We start from the raw sequence: 25,640 nt of genomic DNA on the forward strand, positions 1-25,640 counted from the left end.
AACTGAATTTTTGGTTCATTGAAGGAGGGAGAATTTACTTGACCAGTATTTTAGTAGAAAAAAAATTCTTGATCTAGGGATTAAAATAAGGGAATTCAGGGGCATTGTGAGACTAAATTGAAATAGATATTGGTTTCTAAATGTTAACATCAGCCACTTGATGTCATTGCTTCAATATTTATATCCTATTTAAAAGACAAGATGTAATTTCTCGGTGGAATAAAAAAGTAATACAACGTGTTCACTATAATTTCACAAGTAAAATCTAAAGAAGATGATGTGTACGCAACCTCATTCCTACCTTATAAAGATAAAGAAGTTTTTGATAGGTCATAAAAAAATAGTAGTTTGTAGTGATACTAAGTAAACCAGAGACCACACATAACATAATGTTGAAAAGTATTTGTCAATGATAATTCTGTAAGCTAATCTGTAACTTAATTTCCCCCCCCTAAAAACCTACTCCACATTGCCCATTTTGGCCTTGTACTGCTACATTAAGATTTTAAATCAAATTGTACACCCCCCTTTCCCCCACTAATTCTTGTTAATTTTTCATTTTTTTATGATTACATTCGAGTCAGCTTTCACTCACCTAGACTAATTCCACAGGATACCTGCCACCTTCCACTAGCAACAGGTACCCAAGTAACTCTATCCACCAAGGCTAGGATTGATAGAAAGAATCATCTAGTGTTTTTTTTTAATCTCTATTGAGTTTTGAATCTAAGACCTCAAGGTTTTCAATCACTAGGCCACACCCTTGGGTGCTAAATTTTCATAATTTCCCTTCCCGCCCCATTGCAATCCCTACTAGATGGTAGATATAGATCAGATGTACACAGCAATGGTAAAAATAATAAGCAAGGTCATTTGTACACAAGCACTTGCCTCCCTTTCAACTGTATCGCAACCAAGGGCGCAAAGCTACCAAATCTACTAGGAGTATAAATTACATTGCACTACTACTCTGAACACATTTCACTATGTCGATAAATTGAAGTCATCAATAGCTCTTATAAGGCCCATCTCAGTTTCATCCTTGAGTTGTTGCTTCACTTCTATCTTGGCTGCAAGGCCATCATCTTTATCCATTCCATCGGTTGCAGCTACACAATCATGAAATCTGAAGCAACTGATGAGATGGTCGTTTGTGATTCCAGCTACTTGCATAAATGAGTACACAACAGTAGGTCCAACTCCTCTGAATCCTCTTTTAACTAGGTCTTTACTTATCCCTTCAGCTTTCGATGTCTTCATTGGCACCTGCCTTGCATATCGGAATTGACTAACTATAGGTTTGTTATTCACAAAACCCCATATGTATTTGTCGAAGGATCCAAGTTCATCAATGATCTGAGAGGATAACAAGAGCATGATATCAAAATTCGTTCTCAAGTAACAACTCTAAAATTACTACTCACTGACAATTACTATTAAGGAGCCAGTTCAGGACTTCTATTTGACACTATTAAGAAGCCAATCATGGCTCTCTCTGTGATGACAATCTTCTAATTTTTTATTTTTTTTCATATTTTAATTACAAAAAGAAAAAGATCTAATACTATAATGTAGTTTCTGAATATGTAGATTCTATTTCAACAGGTGTAAAAAGCCCCTACCCAAAATTTACAAAAAATATTAGATATTTTGACCCCCATAATCGCGGGTATACACTTTCTAAATTTGAAATGAAGTGTATTCTAATAAAGTTTTGTTTCTCTTTCTCCTTTCAGAAGCTCATTTCTACATTTAATATGCCTACTCTCTTTAATGACATACCTATTAAAGCCACAACTAATGCCCTTATATTTCATAAGCACATCGTATCTATAGACTGTAGTTTCTGACTTTAGAAAAACACCTCACATGCAGCTGCCGAGTATTTTGAAAATTTGCACCCAGTACAGAAATCATCAGTTTCCAGGGAAACAGAATTAACAACAGCAAGACTTTCAGCTCAAGACAGCTGACACAATAAATGCAGACCGACTAAACTGAAAACTTTTGAGCTTGAAATAATCCGTGGCTAAGAAGCAATTTCCCGTTGCAATCTTCTTTCATTACCTAAAAAGGTCCAAGAGCCTCCTTTTACTTTATCTAAAGTTGACAGTTATCTTGGTGGAATATCTAAGAACCAACATTTTGACTAGTGAAAAATCTGAAGAAGGAGCCAAGAACTAGAAAGCTTCATAAATTTTATCCTAACCAATACAATTTAATTTCTCCTAGCTGTACAAGAAAGGTTTTTCTTCTTCAAGACAAGGACAACTCAATAAGACAGAAAACTTTCACATACCTTACAGGTTTGGCGTGCATTTTCAATAACTGCCCGTAGCTTTACCTCTGATAAAAGAGTGCTGGCAGGACTTCCTGGTGGTGCTATCTTCTTCTCATTTAGTTTTGAGACTGCAACTGGGTCAAAATTTTGAAAAACTTCTCTGCATAACAAATAGTTCAAATTGAAGCAGCAGCTTTTGTAAGGCAACCAGATATGAAATGATAACCCATTTTCTGGCACTCCAAAACACTGGTGCAGAGCGTAATGTACCTAAACATATGTCTTTTACTGAGAATTGCCGGCCATGAGAGTTCAGCTAATGCAGTGCATAAACTGAGAAGTTCAAAGAGCTTCCTGCAAATAGTAGTAACCCAGACTGAGAAAACCATCACATTTAATTGCTTACAAACCGCAAAAGAATGAGAAAATATAAAGTAGGAGTACGCACTTGTCATCGTGGACTGAAACTCCCCATTCCTCGTCATGAAAAGCAGCATAGGATGGATCTTTTGGCAAAACAAAACCAATTAGCAGAGGGAACTGATAAGAACATACTATCTACAGCATTACAATAATATATCCTGCAAAAGGATGACCATGGACCAATATAATGGAAAATCCAAAAACTGGATGAATAAAAGAATCTATTACAAACAATGGACTAACCCCCGGTAGCAGACTTACTAGGACTTGCTAAATGTGTCTTCTGTGTCTTTTCCCGCTTTGTTCGAAGTAAGGTTTCCCCAAAAGTAGAGATTCTATTAAGCTCATACTTACCCATACAAGAACACATACTACCAGAATAGGACTCCTGACAAACAATAAACCTATATGAATCCTTTGTACTTAGAATCAATTACACACATGGAAAAATCACCATGATCAACTTGTTGGAAGATGTACAACTTGTTTCATGATGTAGGACTAGAAACTGGAGTTAGAGAGCTAGATTACAGAACATTATACATGTTTGACAAGAATAGAGATGTGGATACACATTTAGTTATCCTCTATATAACGATTCCTTTTTTCTTTTTTAATGATAGTGGTGTCTAGGCCAACTTGTGGACATCTCGACTATTCCACTAGGTACCTACTACCTTCCACCAGGACATTATTGGATAACACTGTCCATCAAGGCTTAGATGAGAAGTCAACTAGTGGTTTCCACTGGAATTTGAACCTGAAACCTCATGATTCTCCTACCACTTCACTGATAACTAGGTCACACCCTTGGGTGCTTATGTAATTGTTCTAGTATTAGGAATGGTGCCTAACATGGTAATACTTTGACCTTTCTTGATTATAATCATTAGCTTTCCTGCCAAAAGGAAACAAGATGATTCTATAATGATTCTTCCCCTTAAAAGAAAACAATTAATAGCAGATTTAATTTCCCTGATCCTAACATGGTTTTTCTACCCCTTGTATCCTCTCGATGATCAAATGAAAGCTTACCTTACTTCATCAAAAGAGAACCCCCAATAACAAGGTTTAGAAACAACGCGTTCATCTCATAACAAGTTGTAGACTCAAAAACCTCTGGAGAAGTGGCAAATGAGAATTCTTAACATAGGGGCCAGAAAGTAGGTAAGAATGCCACAAACACTAGAATAGAGAGACCATCTCCAATGATGGTTTGATAATACTTGGAAATAGTTATGTATTAGAGCGGCAAGTTGTTTGGACTCTCCAAAAATATTGCCACACCCATGTCAAATCCTCCAAAAATGCACTACTTTTAAACTTTAAAGAATCCAACATCCACCCGATGGCATTTTTGATGAGTCTGAGCAACATGAGCAGGACAGACTGGAACTTCTAAAAGGCCATGCATGGTCAATCACCTTAAATCTCCAAATGTCAAGCATATGATTCCATCACTCCTCTGACCATGTTTTAACAATATAGAAGATAAAGAGGAATAAAAATAAGCAAAGGGAAACGAATGTTAAATGGGATGCTGGTGATGTGTTTCAATAGAAGGATGCTAATATAAAAATTATGCAACCATCTCTATAAATATTTCTCATAAATACACAATACACATATTAATAAGGTTAAATAAGAGAAATAAAATAACACATTAGTGTAGTTTCATTTCATTGAATCCTCAACATCCATTATCTTCTTTGATTTTGACCCGTTTCATCAATTACTCAATAAATTGAGATTCTTTAACATCAAAGGTTCTTTCTTTTCGTGCTGATATATAATTCTAAACAGACTCAAATGCCTCAAAGAAAATATTGGACTTAACATAAGCATATTCAGTACTATAAGGATTCATGTAGACGGACCTTCAACCTATTACATCCTTTTTTCTTTATTTGGGCCTGAGACATAAAATATGTGCAAAGTCCATAAAAGAAGAATATGAAACCTAAAATCAAATGGTTAAAGTGCTCAATGAGCATTGATCAATAATGTATTTCCCAGCGTTTTACACTATCCTCAAATACATCACGGAAAAGGTGAATTCTCCTCAAACTTTCTCATAGAACCTCACAAAACCAGCAATGTGTTCATACCTGTCCTCCAGCCAGCTGCTAGCTAGTCTATGTAATAATTAGCAATAAGATCAAGTGGAAGGTTATCACTTCTTTATATTATTTTACGTAAACAGCAATATATAGAAGAGGAAGTTCAGCTAGTGGGCTTTCTAGGACTTCTGTGATTACTTCCAGTAAATGTAAGCTTTTGGAGGTGGACGGCATACCCTTAATGCTGAGGAATACAAAGTTACCAGTTCTTAAAATTTTTTGCAAAAGACACACATCAGAACTAGCAAACTCATCACTAATCAGTTCAAAAGAAATTCATGAAGCCAGTGGTTAGTTTAAATAAAGACTGGTGTGACACGATGAGCCATGTGGGGGGTACTTAAAGAAGCATGCATGCATGGTATATCATGGCTACAAACTGATTGACAGCTTGATCTTTACCAGAGGAACCTCTTTTAATGCCTAAGGAAATCAAGTTTACAGTTCAGACACTCTCATTAGGCATATATGGCATCTTAGATAATGTCATGTACAGATGCCGATGACCTTCCACTTGATGAAGGAGAAAATCCCCTCTATTTCATCATTTTTCCACATTGTCTGTACATCACACAAAAACACTATTTCACCACTCTTCCACATAGATGTTCATCAAACAAAAAATGAAACTTAAGTGACTTTCTAAGGGCCTGAACAGTATGCTATCAGTTTCAAATTGATTTCACCTTCTTCCCATACGAGGTCAAGTAGCTTTTCTTCATTCCCTCAAGCAACACTGGGAATGGAATCAAATTCTAACTTCATGAACTCAAGAAAAAAGAGAAAGTTGAAAAAGGGAATGCAATAAATTCCAAGTTCAGAAATACAAGGAAAAGGATGGTAAATTCTTAGTATGAACTGTCAAAGATGAGCATATTTTCTCAGATTATCTTGAGCACGGAAGTAGAGGAAAGCATGTGAATGTCAATCAGCAAATCTGTAATCTCTAGTTTCTCTTTAGTGCATCCATGATAACCCTATTTGTTTAGAAGATTGAGAGTTTCATAGAGAACCATATTTTTTGTAGGTTCTCTACTTTTGATATTTGGCTAGTACACAGAATGACAATGGTGTTTGGGTTGACTTGTGGGGGTTTACCCCACTAAACTGTCAATTAGTAACCAGATTGCTCATACCTTAAACCAACCATTAGACTAGTGACCCTATAAAAAACTTATTCATTACAAGAGATAGGAAAGGGATATAATTAGGGATTCAACTCACGTAAAACATCAGCTTAGTGGAATAGACGTCCATTACAACTTAACCGAAGAAGAAAAAGTTTATCCATAAAAAGTGATCTCCAATTATTAACCACGAAGTAGTTCATAATCAAAATTAATAGCATTAATACTAGATTAGGCGAGGAAAATATATATATATATGCATGCCAACAACATGGAACATCATTTCCGATAGAAAAGATGGACAAGCAATCAAGTTCGTATCCAACACAGCCCAGCAGTATATATCAGACGGTGGCAGGCCTGAATGATGATAGCTTGGAGACACAAGGATTTTCAAAATGAAACCCATTGGTTAGCTAATACTAGGAAGTGGAATAATTCCCCCTAACTCAGCTGAATGAAGAACTAGCTCAGTTCATCGTTTGGTGTCCCAAAAATCCAAGTCCTATCTACACTTGACATATTGGTATTCTAGCAAAGACCTAAATATCCCAATTTTTCTCCACTGCTAGTGGATTAACTAGAAGGACCAAAAATTGAACCAAGAGCAAATGCTATCCCCACAGTTATGTAACAAATTTAACAATGCCTTTGCCTTATCAAAACACTGTAACTGTACATATACAACAAATGAAATGCAACATTACAGAATTAAACATACCAGTATTTGGGGTCACCCAAGCACACCTTTTCTTCATCACCGAAGCATCACCCGGAGTGGGACTTGAAGCCAAGCTCTGACCTTCACCAACAGTTTTTCCAATTTTCTCAGACTTCACCACTTTCGGACTACTACATTGCTTCCTTCTTCCAGCCGTCGGCGTCACACTCCCACGGCTCAATTTCCCCGTTGTCGATGCTCGGCTATGAGAAGAATCCGTCGAAGCATCCGAAGAACAAGACGCATTAAGCGACAAATTAGGCCTCATCATCAATGACCTATGGTCCTGTTGCTGTCTCAAAATAGAAGGCACAGCTCCTCCACATTTCTTCGAAGCAGCCACCGGCGCCCGTGATTGCGGCACGGAATCCGTTCCCTCAAATTTCTTACCCTTAGACTCTTCACTTTCAGCAGCCTTCTTAACAGGCTTTTCAACGGGCTTTCGTAATTCAACGGATCTAGCCTTGTTACCCGCCGGACCGAGCACTGATCGGACTTCAGAATCAGCATTGTTCATCAATTTAACCCTAGGTCCTCCAGACATTGAAACAATTACAACTCCTAGTAACTAAAAATTCGTCGAACTTAGCATGAATTTCTTCAACTGTGCTTAGCTAGGGTTGAAGAGTAAAACAGTGAAGGGAAAAAGAAGGTGCATTGTAATTGTATGGACCGGAAAGTAGAGAATTAAAACCCTAGAGAGTGAGAGAGCAGATACATTATCGGCGAGAAGAATTTATTGAGAAAATGGTGACTGTCCGATCTTAGAAACCAACGGCGACTTCTTTAAGGATGTTTCTAGAGAGAGAATTATACTACGCCTCTTTCTCTCTTCACTTGCATTTTAGTGTGATCATCGAAACTAACCAATTATCTGTTGCCACGCAATATTAACCTTTTACTGTGATTTATTTTATTAAAAATTAACTTTATTAATTAGATTTTCAAAAATCTAAACATAGTGGAGATTTAGTGCACAAGACTGTCAATAATTCACGTTCTATAATAAGTGTCACTTTAGCTCATTTCACGCTAATTAAGAAAAATAATAGTAAGGATTTTCTTCGTTAACTTTTTTTTACTTGTCAATTTTAAACTTTATACCCTCCTTAAAAAAACAAGAATTGAACACTATAATTATTATAATAGTACGTGTTTTCTTGAAAATAAGAAAAAGTTTTTTTCATATAAGATATAATTTGAAAAACATACAAATTTCAGTTTTAAATTTTTAAGATGATGTTTGTTTTAGAATGAAGAGATTTTTTTTTAACTTGTTAAAATAAACAAGTAAAAAAACTTTATTTATGTTCATTAATCACCATGAATTATTATTTCTCAATTTACTTTGTATTTTATTTTTTGGAAGTAGGTGTTGTTATACTTGATTGAAGGGAATATTATTATTTTTTGAAATGATATACTTTGGAATAATATAAATTTTATTTGACGAAATTTAGAATAAAAAAGGATATGCTACCTACTAACCCTTAAAATGTCTTTTTTAATAATTGAAAACACACACATAATTGGACCAAATTTGGAAATCAAAAAATAAATGGGAAAAGGGGAATTAATTGCCAACTTAAAACACAATTTAATTAATTAAGGATAAGCACGAATCTAATTATAGAGCTTAATTATTGTTCATCCATTAATGTGGAAATTGAAGATAGCTTTTCAATTTGTGAATTGTGATGGGTACTTGATTGTGGAGTGGCATCTACATCTATTTTTTCTACGCAAAATTTAGAAATTTAAAGTTTTATTTGTTATTTTTTTTTGTTGAGTATATTGGGATTGGGGGTGTTAATGGTACGATTCAATCGGTTATTTTCTAAACTAGACTATTATTATTTTAGATTAATAAATGGATTTTTAAGTACAATTTTAGTTTCATGAACATCTTCACATATTTTAATTAAAGATCATAAAAAAAAAAGTGTAGCCTGCTTTATAAAAGAGGTTACCTTATAAGTCAAAAATATCAGTGACATATCCAAGCTAGTTTAGTGAATAAAACAAAGCCTAATAATTTACTTTTTTCCTTTTATGATCTCATTATCTTTTTTTCTGTATATAATCTTCTTTTTTTTCCTTTTGATCTCATCATTGACTCTGTTTATCATCTTACTTTTTTGACATAATTGGTACACAATTTTGTAGAGTTCCTTTCCTTTTCATGCATCTTGTTTTCTCCTTGATTGCATATTAAGCAATCTTTTATAGGAAAACTGTACCTGATTCTCCCTATGATTGATGGAGCAGCAATATAGCATTGTTATTTGCTAGCACTTTGTATTTTAGCTAACACAAGTAGTAAAATCACAATTTCGATAATATAGATATGATTAGGGGTGTGCAAAAACTGAACCGAAAAAAGTGTTATTGGTTTATTGGTATTGGGTTATTGGATTAACGGTTTGTTAATGGTTTTATAAAAAAAAAAATTATCGGGTTATCGGTTTGGTATTGGTTTTCAATATTGGGTTATTGGGTAAACCGATAACCCATTAAGAGTTAAGACTATAATAATTTAATACTTTTACATATACATACATATTAATAAATATTAATCTCAATATCTTAATAGTTGTGTCTTTGTCATTTAGCTATCAATTCATACTTCGCTGTGACTTTGAGTTTACAACTTTACATTATACAAATCGTCAAAACCTAAAGTAAAAATCATATTCCTCTTTATTTCTCTTTGTGTTACATATGTATAGTTCTTTTCATGTTTGTTATTATCATTTCTATTTTATGAGTTTTTGTAAAGTTACATTATTGACTTGTCGTGTCAAATTTATTAGAAAAGTCATATATTTGTTTTATAAGCATATTCTTATTGGTTAAACTGAAAACCGAACCGTTAAGGACTAAAACCGATAAAAAATTATCTTATTGGTTCGTTATTGATTTAGCATATTTAAAAACTGAAAACCGATAAACCGAACCGACCGATGCACACACCTTGATATGATCTTTTCATCTTAAAACATATCTAGACTTATATTTGTAGGAAGGATTGCCCGACCCATATTAATGGGACCACCCATGTGCCTTTTCCATTCGATGTGAGATTCTTCAACACCCTATTTCACATCCAGGACTGGATATCTAGTACATGTGCAATTTGATTTAGGGGCTCATCATGAAGAATACTAATTGAGATAGATCCTTTTTGATCTTGGATCTAACTCAATCCAAAAGCTAATTCAACAACATTGTCCAAGGCTCCAAGCCATTTAAGGAGACCACTCCTTTTTCTTCCGATGTGGGACTCTTCAACCAGTTCAGGGTATGAGAAAAATCTTAGTAAAGAGTGTTTTCTCTTTAATCGAAATTTATGCAGCACAGTTCCAAATTAATTAGGTTGTCAATATGGATATTAGACACTCGATTGATTAAAAAAAGCAAAAAATTAGTATTCCATCATCTCAATTTATATGATTTTATTTAATTTAATGAATGAAATATTAACTAAAAAAATGTATCACATAAATTGAGACAAACAAAATAGTCGTAAAAGACAAGGCAGGAACAAAGTGACAACACTGGGACCTACTTATCTAACAACCTTCACACATTCAAATCCAACGTGCTATAGTTTTTAGCTATCCCCAAAAAAGTTGCAGAATTTTATGATACACTCAAAAATGGCTGCCACTACTACTCTACTACCTAACTCCATTTCACCTTTTTTTACTAATTCACCTTATTTTCCTATAACCCATGTCACAAATGTACCTTTCTTGAACAACAATCCATCTTTTTCCGCCAGAAAATCAGGGATTTTTTGCCCCAATGCCAAGAAAAAAAATCCATGGCTTGACCCTTTTGACTATGGTGATGATCCTGAAATGGAGTATGGTTCACTTTTTTCTGAAGGCAAACAAGATGAAGATCCAAGGCCACCTGATAATCCTGATAACCCATATGGATTCCTCAAATTCCCAATGGGATACTCTGTTGAAATTGCTTCATTGGGTTTGAAAATTAGAGGTGATGTTAGGAGATGTTGTTGTGTTATTGATGGTGGGGTTTATGAGAATTTGCTGTTTTTTCCAGCAATTCAGATGATTAAGGATAGGTACCCTGGTGTTCAAGTGGATATACTTGCAACAGCCAGGGGAAAACAGACATGTGAGATGAATAAAAATGTGAGGTGGGCTAATGCATATGATCTGGATGATGATTTTCCTGAACCAGCTGAGTATACTGATATGGTTGGAATTCTTAAGGTTTGATGCCGTTCCATTAACATCAACAGATCATTGTTTAAATCTACGTTGCTTGGACTCTTCAAAAATGTCAATTTTACTTTTGGAAGTATCCGACACACATTAATCTAACATTTTTGAAGAGTTCGAGCAACAAGTTTTTTCATTCCAAGTCTGATTCTTGTTGTGTCTTAATGTATATATGTAATGTAAGCATGTTGCATCTTAAAATTAGAGAAAACATCAAACATTATAAGGACACTTGGTTAGGTACGAAGATTTAATTATGATTATCTTAATGAGTAACCTGATTGTGTAAATATATATTACTTCGTCAGTGGATAGAACTTAAATTTGTTCCCTTATTGTGTAGCTAAGCGACCTCGATGGTCCTAGTCTAACTGCAGGTGCTGTGCTCTCGAATCTCGATATATTCACATATTGACTGCTCTCCGAACCTAACATCCATAGTGTGGTGAATTTTTGATAAAATAGTATAACTAACTACATATGCTTGCAGATAATTCTAAAGTTGAGCAGATCACACTTGGAAAAGAATTGCTTACATTAGTTTCAAGATATTAATAGCCTTGTTTAGTCAGATGGAGATTAAAATTTTTGATCCCTGCATTATTAATAGAGAGTTCTAGTCATTTTTTTGGCTAAGTTATTTGCTCTAATGCATGGTTTATTGCAGAGTAGGTACTATGATATGATCCTGTCAACCAAACTGGCAGGGATTGGACATGCAGTATTTTTGTTTATGTCGACTGCTCGTGACAGAGTTAGCTACATTTACCCAAATGTGAATTCTGCAGGAGCAGGATTGTTTCTGTCAGAAACTTTTACACCAGAAAGCATGAACCTTTCCGAGGGCGGATATCATATGTAAGTAGATGTTCCAACTAATAACTTCATTTTTTGACAACTGAATAGGGAGTTTGAAAAGTGCAACAGTTGTACTTCGTCAAAGCTTGTATCACATGTTTACATACACTTTTTTGAAATAGGTACCGTCAGATGATTGATTGGTTGGGCAGACCAGCTCGTAAAGTACCACGACAACCTTTACCTCCACTTAAAGTATCAATCTCAAGAAAGGTTAGGGAGGTTGTGGAGGCAAAATATAAGAATGTTGGTGCACAGAAAGGCAAATATATTGTGATTCATGGGATTAAATCAGATTCAAAAGCTTCTATGCAGTCAAGGGGTGATACTGATAGCTTGCTCCCAATTGAGATATGGGCTGAGATAGCAAAGGAGATAAGGTATAATGTCAGTATTTTATTCTTTGTTGGAAAAAGGACTACATGGTCATTTTTAGTTCTCGAATTAGCTGATTAGTCTTTTTCATCAAATGCAAGAAAATTTGAGAGATATACTAATGGATTGTAAACTATTATTTGATCAGGGGAGTGAAGCCAGTTTTTGTCATTCCGCATGAAAAAGAAAGAGAAAATGTGGAAGATGCAGTTGGTTATGATGCTAGTATAGTGTTCATAACCACCCCTGGACAGGTTTGTTTTCTCAACCATTTTCACAATATCAATGACCGATGATCAACCAGTGTTTAGTTGAATAACCATAAACAAAGAAGTTGGTTGGAGTCAGAGATATAATGGCAACAATTTACCTTATAGACAAGGAGGGTATAATCAAATGAAATAGTCTGCTTCTGTTGCATGTTAGTGACAGCTTTAACTATAGTCTTTATACCGCGGATGAGCATTAGAAAACTAACAGTCCTCACAAATTTCTGTCTTAGCTTGCTGCTCTTGTTGATGACTCTGCTGGAGTGATAGCTACAAATACAGCTGCCATACAACTTGCTCACGCACGTGGAAAACCAAGGTAACGTCATGTACTACAAGCTGTAAACGCAGAATTTTTTGCACCTTTTGCTGTCTTTGTGGGGGAGGTTGATATATCTTGGTTTTGTCTGTACAGTATTGGGCTATTCTGCTCTGAGGATAAGGCCAGAAGTTTCGTTCCCAATGCAGAAGCAAAGAAATGTGCAACTATTTCATCTAAGACTGGAAAATTGGTTGATATTGATGTTGAAGCTGTGAAGAGTGCTGTTCAAATTTTCACCATGCCCCTAGCAATCTTCTAAATATTACATCTTCCAGTTCTCTTCCATATAGTAATTAAGTACTCCTGTAATTGTTACTATTCCACTTTCTTCTCAATTGTAATTAATAGAAGCGGAAAGATATTTTCGTTCTTTTTTTTATCTCAACAACAAAGGAATATGGAGATATGTTATTTATCAATATGGCGTTTTAGGATATTTTGATATCTTGTTTATGAAGTTGGAAGGATTGTTTAAGAATAAAGAATCACAATTTGTAGGATTTTCATGTTTTAGAGAAAAAAATACTACAACTTAAAAAAATTAAATTACATGTTTAAAGGAAATTTCAACTTCAAATCAATCTGATTTCAAATCACGATTTTGTATTGTATGTGCAAAGTGCAAACAACAGTAAATATACATAAGCCTTGTTAAAATAAAATCCCACAAAAATAGAGGACATAATATGGAAAAACCACCCCATATACACATTAAAGAGTCAATATTACAGGTTTTAAATCTACTTTTAAAAAATTATTGCTTATAACAATTTTATACGGGTTATAACATATCACTAATTATTTATAAATTAATTAAATAAGTAATTTTTTTTTATAATTTTATATTATTATTAAATTATTTAAATAAAGAATATCCCATAATTATCTCTTACACTATTATAAGGATTTACATTGATTACTGTTCCTTTTTTATAGTTACAAGTCACACTCCCACACCCCACCTAAATCCCTCACCCCAAGTCAATTCCACGTTAAAAAAAAATAGAAATTCATCTTTCATCTCTTTCATCCATACTCCATTGAAGCCGATTTTTCAACATCTAAAAACTGATTAGGAGAAATATATTCTCCATATAATTAAAATAAAAGGGCAGATCTCTAAGTTGTAATTTTCAATAATTTTAGTATTTTGGAGAAACCCCGTTTGATAATTGTATTGCAAGAAAGTTTATTTTACCATTTTCATGGAGGTGAATCAGAGGTGTTTTGAGGTTGATCCTTTCTGGGTTTTGCTTATTTGAGTTCTTACTACGTGGGGAATGGTCAAAAATCAAATTTTTATTGATTTTGCTAATGTTTTTGGGAGATTTATGGCCATGTGTAGTGTAGATTGAAGTTTATTATAGGAGGTAAAGATGTTCTTGAAACCTTATATTGTTTGGACTCTTGGAAAATACTGTTGAGTGTGTGTTGTGTCCTCCAAAAGTTAATTGGGTTTTTTACTACATGGGATATGGTTAAATCAATTTAGTAGATTTTTTTTGTTAAAATTGTTATATTATGCATATTATTGGTATGAAAGCTGACTTAATATACGATTTATGAATATGGTATGAATTTTGTCTAATGATGACATGTTTGGTATAAAATTTGGTATAAAAATGGTATGATGCATTACTTATATTTGGTGTGAAACTTGTTTAAATTTGGTATGAAGTTGGTACACAGTTAAGAGGAAATCTATTTTTTTTTTCAAATTATTCTCATTTTGTCTACTAAACTGGCATGAAACATGAATAATATTGGTATGAAAGCTGACTTAATATACGATTTATGAATATGGTATGAAATGTATTTTAACATTGGTATGAAATTAATTTATTGTTGGTATGAAAGCTGACTTAAGTTGTGTATTATTTTTAGAATAACTTACATAAATACCATAATGTAAAACATAAATTACCTTCTATCCCTATTATTTTTATAATTACATAAATCTCATATTTTTTAGGCATTTTGGATACATAATTAAGGATCCGGATACATTATGTATATCAATCTGTTGCACTTATTTAGGGAAAAAAACTGAAAAATCAAATTAAGATCTCATAGTATCCGTTTGTTACACTAATTAAGGGGGGGAAAAAAGAGTTGAAAATCAAATTAAGATCCCATAAATTATTTTATTCCATTTCAAATTATTGTCAAGAATTCAAAATCCTATAGTGTAACTAACCAAAAATTCAAAAATTAAATTTATTCTTCTTGTTCATCGTTCTCTCTGTTTCATAAAAACTTTTGTCAAAATTTTGGATAAGCGAGGTGAGTTATGAAGGATACAAAAGTGATGAAATTGTTGTTGGACAAATGATTTCTTTTGTGAATCTTCAAGTTCATCGAATATCCTTTCGATTTTGATTCAAGATTGTCGAAAATTTTGGGATTCAAAATTCTNTATGACTAATGTTGGTATGAAATTGGTATTTTCTTATAATACCTATTTTTTATAATAAGAAGGTTTCTTTTTCAATTTCTCCAACTAGGTTGATGACAATGCGGAAAATCAAAGAATGATGATGGTGCGATCAGTGAGAGTGAAGTAATTGGGACTGTTGCTAGCAAATTTGATGGATCCCGCATAGCAAAAGAACATGCTCTAGATACCAACAATTATCCTACACCAAGACTACGGAGATCAAATTTGAGATAGTTGATTGCAGCTTAGACTCTTTAGTATTTCATGTTTTTTTAACTTTTGAACGATATATATTTTGTTTTTGATACAGTTTTAAGTATTGAATGATATAGAATATGCACTGTTTTCTTCAAGTCAGTTATCAACTACATATGAATTACAGATCGACTCTCATAATTTCAGGATACTAGTTATATACAGATTGCATATCAATTGGATACAAATTTTTGATATCAGTTATATACAAATTACATAACAATTGGATACATAAACAATTTAGTTTTGATATTTAATTGGAGATCACAATGAACACCATATAATTGGTATCCAAACTATATATAGTTGACACCCAATTATTCATACCAACATTTATTCAACCTGAAGGATCCCATCTACCACCATGTTTAATTAATATAGATAAGTAGTCGTCCATCACAACAAAATAAAGATTTTTCAAACAAAAAATAAACTTGATTTACTCGTCAGTGACAACAATTCTGAAAAAAAAATAAAGAGAGAGTAACATAGAAGAAAATGGATAAAATCCGATTTTTTAATTAATTTTAACAGATTAGAGTGAATTAAGGAAACTAAATATTCCTAATTAGTTTGAATCTCCTAAATTTATGCTAATTAATAATTATCATCAATCAATTCAAATTTTATTAATACACCTATTTCTGTTTTTTTTTTCTTTTTTTTTCTTCAAAATTGAATTATATTCCTTTTTTATTTTTTTATTTTTTTCAAAATTGATTTTTTATCCTTTTTATTTTTTTCAAAACAGATTTTTACAATTAATTAAAAAATATTTTTTTATTTAATAAAATGTTACAACCTGAAATTTTTTATTGTTACAACTTGAAAGTTTTATTCTACTGCTATAACTTGAAAATATTAGTCTAATAAATGTCATATATGAAATTTTCACGAGGGAGGAGAGAGGCGAGCAAGAGAGGGCAGAGAGTGGGAGAGAGGTGAATTGTATATGCATATCGGTTAGATAATTGTCTATTATACATATGTATTTGAATATTCTGACGAATTATACATATACAAACGTGGCTAATAATACAAACTCGAAGTCTGCCCACGTAATTAATGTATAATGTTAGTCGCGAGTGGTTATTATAGCAAACTATAGTTATGATGAGTAATTAAGTAGTATAAGTTTGCTTAACTGCGTTATTTTCCCTTTAATTTTTGTACTGTTCTCACTTCTCACTTATACTACTTTTTTTTTTGTTAAAAAAAATAAAGATAAAAGGGAAGGGACGTGCACCGCGAAAAAATCATGAATCCAATGAGATTCCTCCGCTCTTAATTAAAAATCTTGAGCTCATATTTTGGATATGGAAAATTCTTATTAGGTGAGTTTGATCATCTTTTAATGAATCTTACGTGGCGTGAATCTGATTTTATCAAACCAATTATGATATTAGATGGAGTATTGGATAATTAAAGGAAAAGTGGAAATTGATCTAGATGCAATATAGAAACTCTACTCATAAGTACTTGCTAGTAAAAGTAAGAAAAATCTTAATTTTTGATGAAAGGATACTAAACAACAAAATCAAATAAAGTTGTTTTATTCCATGAATGAAATATTTATATTACATGAAATTGGAATAATCTTGTAAAGTTTAGTGTCAGCAAGTCACTACTTTTATTTATCATCAAGCTAAAATTTGCAAGTGGGATCAACTTTTGATAGAAAAGCAAGACATACAGGAAATAAATAATAAATAAAATCAAAACATCATTAAACACTTGCTAACCTTTCAAATTTCAATCATTATCATCCGTTGAGAATAAGTAACCAAAAATAAACAAAACAAAAACATCGTGAGATAGTACTATCCATAAATCATTATCATACGTTGGGACTAAGTAACCATAGTATATTTTTAAAAACTACGATGCACATGAGGGCCGTATCATAAGGGGTGTGATGTAGATAATCTACCTTAATACATATATTAATGACATGCTACTTCCAAAGCTCGAATGATGACCTATATACAAAAAAAAACTTTATTATTACTCCAAAACTCTCTTCTAAATAATTATAGTATATAAAAATAAAAAAATTAATAGAAAACGCTTGTAAAAAGATATTAAAGAAAAGGTTACAAACCATGATTAGGACTTAAAAAAGGTGAAGTGGCTAATAACAAATTAAAGGGCTTGAACTTTTAATTATTTCTTTTGTTGTTCTATTAGTAGCATTATTATACTGAATGAAAACTCAATAACTCCTTGAGCAAGATAGGAAAAGTCCAAAAGGGAAAATCATTTTTTAAAATTATGATCTACTCGCTTTGTCCTAACGTTAGAATTTTAAGAGTCAAATTATTAAATTTTTTTACCATTAATTGAATATGAAATTTTATTTTTATTTTAAATAAGATTTGTACTCTATGAAAAAGGTAGCACAAAAGAGACTGTTTATTAGGGACGGACAATATGAACGGGATCGCACATATTCTCTGTTCCCATTTTTATTCTTTAAGCAATATTTCAAAACATGATTCAATAATCTTAATAGTTAATATGAAAAAAGTAGCTTTGTTACTTTACTACAATGATAAGATTCAGCCACCATAAGCATTTTATTATAAATTAAGACCAAGGCAATGAGGTCATAGTATGGAATTAATTCATATTCAACTATATAATATAAATTAATTAATTAAATTAAAGTCACAAGTTGTACCTATGACCTAACTTGGACATTACAGAAAAGGATGAAATTAGAAGAAATCTGGGAAAGTAATTAAGAACAAGATTACGTTTTAATTAATCATATATACCACACAAATTAATCAAAGCTTCCCAACATATATTCTCCTTTGAACATTAGAAATACATTGAAAAAGAATATGCTTTAATGCTAATGAATATTTTGTATATTTTACCTTATCATATCATTTCTTGATCCTGTCTTTCAAAAAAATTGTTCATTAATTAGAAATTCCAACTTTTTTCTTCTCATTGTTTAGAGAATCAATTTCAGACAAATGGTTATTATGAGATATATGCATTTAACTTAGAACATGCTTTTAAGATAAGGTAAAACTTAATTTAGAATTAAGCAATAGTATACAGGTATTAATTATATCATCATTTTTTTATTTTATTTTTTTGAAAAAAATGGAATATATAGGACCTAGACCTATTATCCTCATCATCACGTGCATAATATATACTCTTTCTAATATTTTAATTCAGCATCTGCTTTATTTATTTATTTACTATAACTTTGAGTTCTTATCCTGGTTAATTTCTATGTGCTACTTAATATATTTGCTAAAAGTAAAAATAGGTCCATCTTGTCTTCTCTTTAATTTTCCTTCTACTAGTTATCTTTGCATTATTAATGAACACTTACAATTAAAATTATATGCACTTATAATGTAGAAATATTTAAATAACGTAACTAGGTTACTTGTTAAGTAATAGGGGAAAATGTTTGAAATATATCTGAACTTTGACCGAAATTGCTGTAACAATATCGAACTTTGGAAAGGACCTTTTACCCCTGCACTATTTAATAGTGTATTTTAAAGGTGTATATGTGTCCACGTGGACATCATAAATATTGCATCATTATAAATAATAATGTGTCCACGTGGGCACATATATACATTTAAAATACACTATTAAATAGTGCAGAGGGGTAAAAGGTCCTCCATAAAGTTTGGTATCGTAACAGTAATTTCAGCAAAAGTTGAAGTATTTTTCAGACCATTTTCCCTAAGTAATATCATAGGTTAATTTTTATTAAGTATTATTAATTGGTGTTGTGGTCCTGTTACCTGTTATATTTTATTCACTCTCCTTTGTACCTAGAGTTGCTGCACTTGAACCGAAGGCCTTTTAAAAATAACTTCTCTATCTCCACGAGGTAGTGGTAAGGTCTGTGTACATTCTACCCTCTCCAAACTCAACTTGTGAATTTCACTGGATATGTTATTGTAATTGATGATGTGGTAAAAAGTAACTATGTGATCACATATCGAAAATCTTTACGTACATTATCAATATATATAATTAAAATTCATTTTAATAAGTGTACATAAAGATTTATTTTAATACAAGCAGAGAAGTTTAATATGTGATAGCACTTTAATTACTAACTTTACCACATTACCAATTAATAATACTTAATAAAAAAATAACCTATGATTACTTAATAAGCAACCTAATTATTAAAATATTTCTACATTATATATAAAGTTTATATAATTTTAATTCATAAATAAGTATGCTCCATCAGGCATGCATGGCCTATTAACTGTTTGGCGTGTTCGAACGTGAAGGATTAGTTTTTTTAAAAAATACCTAATGAGATCAAGAAAAGAGCTTTACTTATTAATTAGATATCGTTTATAGGCTATAAACTTATATATAGCCTTCTATTTTTAGGTTACTTGCCTTAATCACATATATAATTAATGTTGGAGGATTATTAACTAGGGTTAGATTAGATTAGTATCCAATTAAAAGGAAGATCTCGATATTGGTAAACTACCCTAGCTACTAATCCATGTAGGTTCAGATTTCATGTGGAGAAAATCTTTGTTTTCTATAGCTAGGCGGCGGGTTATCAATCAATAATCCAAAGTTTAAGATTTGACACATGGAGCAATAATTTTATAGGACATTAAAAAGAAAGATTGGTATGCGCCACAATGTTAAAAGATTTTGAATTTGAATTTTGAAAATGAAGAGTATAATTATAGGAGATGTATTTCGTTAGAAAAGTCAAATCTAAACTAATCGATTTGTAGATTTTAGATTCGTTTAGCTTCTTTTCTCCATATGCTTGCTTTTCTAGTATATATAGAACTTTATTAGTTGAAATTTTGGCTTTGCCATATTTCAATACCATATCTTTAATCAGAAAGTTTAAATTCGAGTATTAAAAATGAAATGAATTATTCTAATAAGAAGCGCTTCTCCTTAAATGAATCAAGTCATTGTCATATGATGCAAATCTGAATCAACTGATAGACAAAATTACTCCATCTTCATGATTAAATTAGGGTTCATTTTCGACTATGGAAAATAAAGAGAATGTAATTAGTCTAACAAAAAGTTCTTTCCCTTAAATGAGTAGATTTGAGTGTTGAAAATAGAAGAATATTAGTACTATTCTAATAAAAAGCACTTCTCTTTAAATGAGTTATAATGTTGTATCATGTGATGCATCTCTAAACTAATCGATATCGATAAATTTTAAATATTAAATATTTTCTTTAAAAAAAAAGAAAAAGAGAGGGTGGTGCGTTCTCATCCATTATCCAACACTTGTCTCCTTTTCTTCATGTCATCAGCCATTATTTTTGGGCACAAAAGCAAAGGGCAAGTGCAAATGGATTAATTATAAATTAAATATCAAGTGAATTAATTATCACCTAATAAGCCCCCCTCCACATGTTAGCCAATAAACCCCTCTCTATTTGGCCACGATTCTCACCAACCCAACCCAATTATTGATCCAAGAAACTACTTTTATCTCCACATCCAATTAGAAGGTACATCCTAGAACTAACAATAACTTTTTAACTTAATTAACCATTGTTTTATTTAAATTAATCATAATTAGTGGTACCCCTTTCCCTTTTCCTCCTTGCTTTTCTCTCATGCTATTCCCTTCTTCCTTAATTAACTTTAAAATATTTATTTTATGATTACTTAACAAATGAAGGTACAATCAAAGATATGAATCTGAATTTCTTCATAACGAATCATCCTTCCAAAACTTGGAATTAATGAAAGTGTATTCTTTATCAAAAATGCTTTATCATTCGAATCAGACATCTTTAACTAAGGACTGAAAGATCTCATATTCTATCACGTTTGATAAGAACTGAAACTTGAATCTAACTGAAATCCGATATTTTTAACTTAATATATATTATGATAGGAAAACAAAAGATATTGAATTTAACTTAACCTTAAAATCTAGTTTGAAAAGTAAGACGCTTGTTCAAAATGATCAAATCCGATATATCAATGTGGGACTCTAACCATACTGATTGCCACCATCATGCATGAAGCGCAAGATGACAATCTCATGGAGAAACAATTATTGGAACACAATTCACTAGCTTAACAATAACAATCACCATCAATTGGATATTAAAGTATTAGCTATTAGTATAGATACATGCACCTCTTTACCTTTAGCATTAAGAAGAATATATTATTAATTAATCTTTTAAAATATGAATCAACTAGTATAATATATTTAGCTCTAGTTTGGCTCTTGAAAACTTTTTTAAGGCGATTTACAAAATCTGATCCAAAATCTTTAGTCAAACAGATATTTGAAAATAACATTTTAAAATCTGATGCGATATCTATATTCGTCAAACAAACACTTACAGATAAACTTTTAGAATTTGATGCAAAATCTAGGATCAAACGCTACTTTAGTCTAAACAAATTCCCAAAGAATTTATCAACAACAATATAGAAGAAAAAAGGTCCACAAAAACCGGTGATGTTGCCATGTCATCAGTTAGTAGGTCCCACTTACTTTAATTAACATGAAATAATTAAAGGACCAAAGTATAGTACAAGCTTTAGGTGTATATATATATAGGATGATATAAGATCAAATTTTATTAGCAGCTCAATCAATAGATAAACACAAACATTCTTCACTCTATATTAGGTGAATGTCTCTTAATATCTCAGAAGAGAATTTATCAACTTATGATAATACCAATAAAAAAACTGAAGAAATTGTTGTAAGACAATATGATGAAGAGAAGGACAAGTTGGCTGTGGAAGAATTGGAAGGACAGTGTGATTTTGGACAACGAGGGCAACCATCGTTGTTTACTGACCTCATGGGTGACCCCATTAGTCGTATTCGCAATCTCCCCTTACATGTTATGTTGGTACGTAACTATTTCTTCTGTTTCAATTTATGTTATGTGTTATGCATGATTCAGAGTAATACGAAATTTTAATTTCCCCTTACATAAAGTGACTTATTACAATTCAGGTAGCTGAATATGGCAACGATGGAGATATTGTTGGGGTAATTCGAGGTTGTATAAAGACTGTGACTAGAGGAAACAACGGCTCAACTCCATGTCCAGTTTATGTAAAAATTGCTTATGTTCTTGGTCTGCGTGTTTCATCGCACCACAGGTACGAATCATCGTCAGTCAAAGTAAAATATTATTTATACTATTAGGTCACTCAAATATCGTTGGAATATTAGAATCTATACTATAAATCTTAAGGATCGCACATATAAATGTGAAAACACAATGGCAAATGATATGCTTTCCAACTATATATCCAATTTAGTTCATAATCTACGCAAAAATGATGCTCTTTTAACAGTATTTTATGAGAAATTATGTCGTTATCAGAACATATTCATGTTTGAATAAGTTAAATATGCATGGGCCAAATTAAAGTACCTTTAATTTACCTTTACAAACATCAATGGGAGACTCCCAAAATGACTAGAACAATGCAAAAAAAAATGTCTCCTACTTTTTTAGACTTTAATTAATTATATATACAAAGTCGTCGTCTTGACATGTTTTATTTTCCATCACACCTTTTTTTCTAAACTATAGTATATTCGAATATATTGATTATTTCTTTTTTTGGTTATATTTTCAAAATTTAGGAGGCTTGGCATTGGAACAAAACTAGTTGAAAACTTAGAAGAATGGAGCAAAATCAATGGAGCAAAATATGCTTATATGGCTACGGATAGTAGCAACGAAGGATCGATAAAATTATTCATATCGAAATGTAATTACGTGAAATTTCGTACTCCTTCCGTGTTAGTTCAACCAGTTCATGCTCATTATAAGCCGGTTGCATCCGACATTGCTATCGTGCGAGTTTCACCACAACTCTCTGAATCATTCTATCGACGTATTTTTGCGAATTCGGAGTTTTTCCCTAAAGATATTGATCATATACTAGACAACAAGCTTAATTTAGGTACTTTCATGGCTGTACCAAAGAAAACACTCTTAAATTGGGATCCAAAAAGTGGATCTTTTCCAACAACTTTTGCTATACTAAGTGTGTGGAACACTAAGGAAGTTTATAAGTTACAAGTAAGAGGCGTATCGTCGCTAAAATACGCTTGTTGTCTAGGGACTAGGGTTTTGGATTCATGGATGCCATGGTTAAGGGTTCCATCGATACCTAATATTTTTAAAATGTTTGGGTTTTATTTGTTGTATGGAATTCATATGGAAGGTAAAGATGGTCCAAGGCTTATGAAATCACTTTACGCGTTCGCGCATAATATGGGGAGAAATGATAAAGAGTGTCGTCTGTTGGTGTCTGAAGTTGGGTTTGATGATCCTATTAAAGAGGCGATACCGCGATGGAACAAGTTTTCATGGGGAGACTTATGGTGTATGAAGAAACTTGATGTCAATGAATTATCTAAGGATGATAATTGGATGGAGTCTCAAGTTTCTAATTCTTCATCAGTCATTTTCGTTGATCCGCGTGACTTCTAAATTAGGTTTGCATGGAGTTTTAGATAAGCTTATATATAATGAGCAATTGTATATTCCAACCAACAACGTCAATGACTACCCCTTAGTTTCAAAACAATTCGGGGTCGGCTATATGATACTATTTTCTCATTAGTGTATTTCAAAAAGAATGTTCTCTTTAGAAATTGTTTAGCTTTAATTTGTTCAGTTTAATATCCTGAATGACATGTTTCTTTATCCGTGGAAATCTCATGACATATTTCAGATAAAAAATGTCAAATATCTTTTTTTCGCAAAATTCCTTATTCTGTCAAATTACGTGCTATAAATTGAAATGTATAGAGTAACTAAAAATAAGCCTTTTTTTTCCTTTGTAAGGGAAAATTGTGCTTTTAGTCTTTTTAAGATATTGATAATTCTAAAATTGACCCTTGTGACATATTACTAAGTATATTTAAAAACTTTAATTAATTGAAATTAATGTGCACTTTTGATAGTTGCGGAATCTAATTTTTTATCAAGGAGTTCAAAATATAAAGAACTAATGATGAACTAGCGGAAAAGGGTTCAAAAATAATTTTAATCATATATAAATTGACCAAGCTGACTCTGACCCTGACTTTGACTTTTGAATTTTGATCTCTCTACTCGTAAAATCAAATGAATTATAACTACTCAAACTATTTAATGACTCATTGTGATAAATTTATGTTGTTAACATCACTCTAAAATAATATTATTAAACATGATATATTTTCTATATAAAAGGATAAAAAACACGCATACAGCCAACTAGTTAAAAACTAAATACCTTTAGTCAAATATCACAAGAATCAAAATTAAAATTAAGTAAAAGAGGGATCAAATTATAGTATCAATTATTTTCATCTTATGGTTTAAATTGTGGAGTAAAAGATGGGAATAATATGGAATAACTAATGGTCCCCTCCCCAATATTTATGCAAATTAAAGAGAGATTAGCATTTCTAAAACTTTCGGCTGAAAGAGCAAAGACCAAACGGCGCTGGGATTAATTAATTAAACAACAAAATTATACTAATGACAGCAGGAATCTAGCCACGCGTTAGCTTTAGAACTTTAATTTGATCATCGCATATAATCATCAAATTAAAACGCTTTCTAGCTTAACAACTGTTGAACCATTTAGCACTAATCTACAATTAATAATGACGACCACGTTCTACCCACTTACTTATAATTAACTCATCATGCAACTTTCTAATCAGTTATTTTTATGTTACTATTGTTATAAATTGGTTCACTTTGTTTATCTTATTCATGTTATTACAATTTCTTTCTTTTTTACCTTTTCCTACGTTAAGTTTAAGAGTCTATCAGAAATACTTTATATTTCTATCATCACGATAAAAGGGTGAGATTTACATACATACTATCCCTCTTCAATGTAATCTACATGTAAAATTATACTGAATTTATTATTGTTATTGTAATAAATATCTAGTGATGTAAAATATAGATATGCTTAGGACTTAGTAGTGCATAATATGAAACGTAAATTTCATACATATACACGTACTGTACAGTGTGCATGGTATTATATATATGAAATATGTATTTATATAAGTACTATTTAAATGTGATTTACGCCAGTTGATAGTCTTACTTAGCTAATTATCAACTACTTATATATACTCAGAATTTATAATATTAATTTAATGCGACGCACTAAATGACGACTAAATATTTGGCTTTTCT

At 31.8% G+C, this 25,640-nt stretch overlaps 3 protein-coding genes across 3 annotated transcripts; 2 read left to right on the forward strand and 1 right to left on the reverse strand.

Moving 5' to 3' along the window:
* Window positions 1-838: 838 nt before the first annotated feature.
* LOC125860014 (uncharacterized) lies at window positions 839-7,481 on the reverse strand. Its single transcript, XM_049539903.1, has 5 exons — window positions 6,673-7,481; window positions 2,730-2,787; window positions 2,552-2,635; window positions 2,300-2,441; window positions 839-1,356 (listed from the first exon to the last, which is right to left on the reverse strand). The coding sequence occupies exons 1-5, from the start codon at window positions 7,214-7,216 to the stop codon at window positions 985-987; spliced, it is 1,200 nt and encodes a 399-aa protein (XP_049395860.1). The 5' UTR covers window positions 7,217-7,481; the 3' UTR covers window positions 839-984.
* A 2,799-nt stretch (window positions 7,482-10,280) lies between these two features.
* On the forward strand, window positions 10,281-13,183 carry LOC125860012 (photosynthetic NDH subunit of subcomplex B 1, chloroplastic). Its single transcript, XM_049539900.1, has 6 exons — window positions 10,281-10,916; window positions 11,593-11,783; window positions 11,906-12,163; window positions 12,307-12,412; window positions 12,661-12,746; window positions 12,843-13,183. The coding sequence occupies exons 1-6, from the start codon at window positions 10,317-10,319 to the stop codon at window positions 13,006-13,008; spliced, it is 1,407 nt and encodes a 468-aa protein (XP_049395857.1). The 5' UTR covers window positions 10,281-10,316; the 3' UTR covers window positions 13,009-13,183.
* Window positions 13,184-22,068: 8,885 nt separating this feature from the next.
* On the forward strand, window positions 22,069-24,140 carry LOC125860013 (probable N-acetyltransferase HLS1). Its single transcript, XM_049539901.1, has 3 exons — window positions 22,069-22,319; window positions 22,427-22,575; window positions 23,069-24,140. The coding sequence occupies exons 1-3, from the start codon at window positions 22,095-22,097 to the stop codon at window positions 23,922-23,924; spliced, it is 1,230 nt and encodes a 409-aa protein (XP_049395858.1). The 5' UTR covers window positions 22,069-22,094; the 3' UTR covers window positions 23,925-24,140.
* Window positions 24,141-25,640: the final 1,500 nt, after the last annotated feature.

The sequence above is a fragment of the Solanum stenotomum genome, chromosome 3 (genome assembly GCF_019186545.1).
Source record: "Solanum stenotomum isolate F172 chromosome 3, ASM1918654v1, whole genome shotgun sequence".
Lineage (NCBI taxonomy): Eukaryota > Viridiplantae > Streptophyta > Magnoliopsida > Solanales > Solanaceae > Solanum > Solanum stenotomum.

Coding starts and splice junctions, on each gene's coding strand:
- LOC125860014 (XM_049539903.1), bottom strand. CDS start 7,216: ATGTCTGGAGGACCTAGGGTTAAATTGATGAACAATGCTGATTCTGAA. Junction 2,442..2,551: donor AGTAAAAGACATATGTTTAG/GTACATTACGCT, acceptor TTTGTTATGCAG/AGAAGTTTTTCAAAATTTTG. Junction 1,357..2,299: donor ATGCACGCCAAACCTGTAAG/GTATGTGAAAGT, acceptor TTATCCTCTCAG/ATCATTGATGAACTTGGATC.
- LOC125860013 (XM_049539901.1), top strand. CDS start 22,095: ATGTCTCTTAATATCTCAGAAGAGAATTTATCAACTTATGATAATACC. Junction 22,320..22,426: donor TCCCCTTACATGTTATGTTG/GTACGTAACTAT, acceptor ATTACAATTCAG/GTAGCTGAATATGGCAACGA. Junction 22,576..23,068: donor CGTGTTTCATCGCACCACAG/GTACGAATCATC, acceptor TTCAAAATTTAG/GAGGCTTGGCATTGGAACAA.
- LOC125860012 (XM_049539900.1), top strand. CDS start 10,317: ATGATACACTCAAAAATGGCTGCCACTACTACTCTACTACCTAACTCC. Junction 12,164..12,306: donor GAGATAGCAAAGGAGATAAG/GTATAATGTCAG, acceptor TTATTTGATCAG/GGGAGTGAAGCCAGTTTTTG. Junction 12,747..12,842: donor CACGCACGTGGAAAACCAAG/GTAACGTCATGT, acceptor TTGTCTGTACAG/TATTGGGCTATTCTGCTCTG.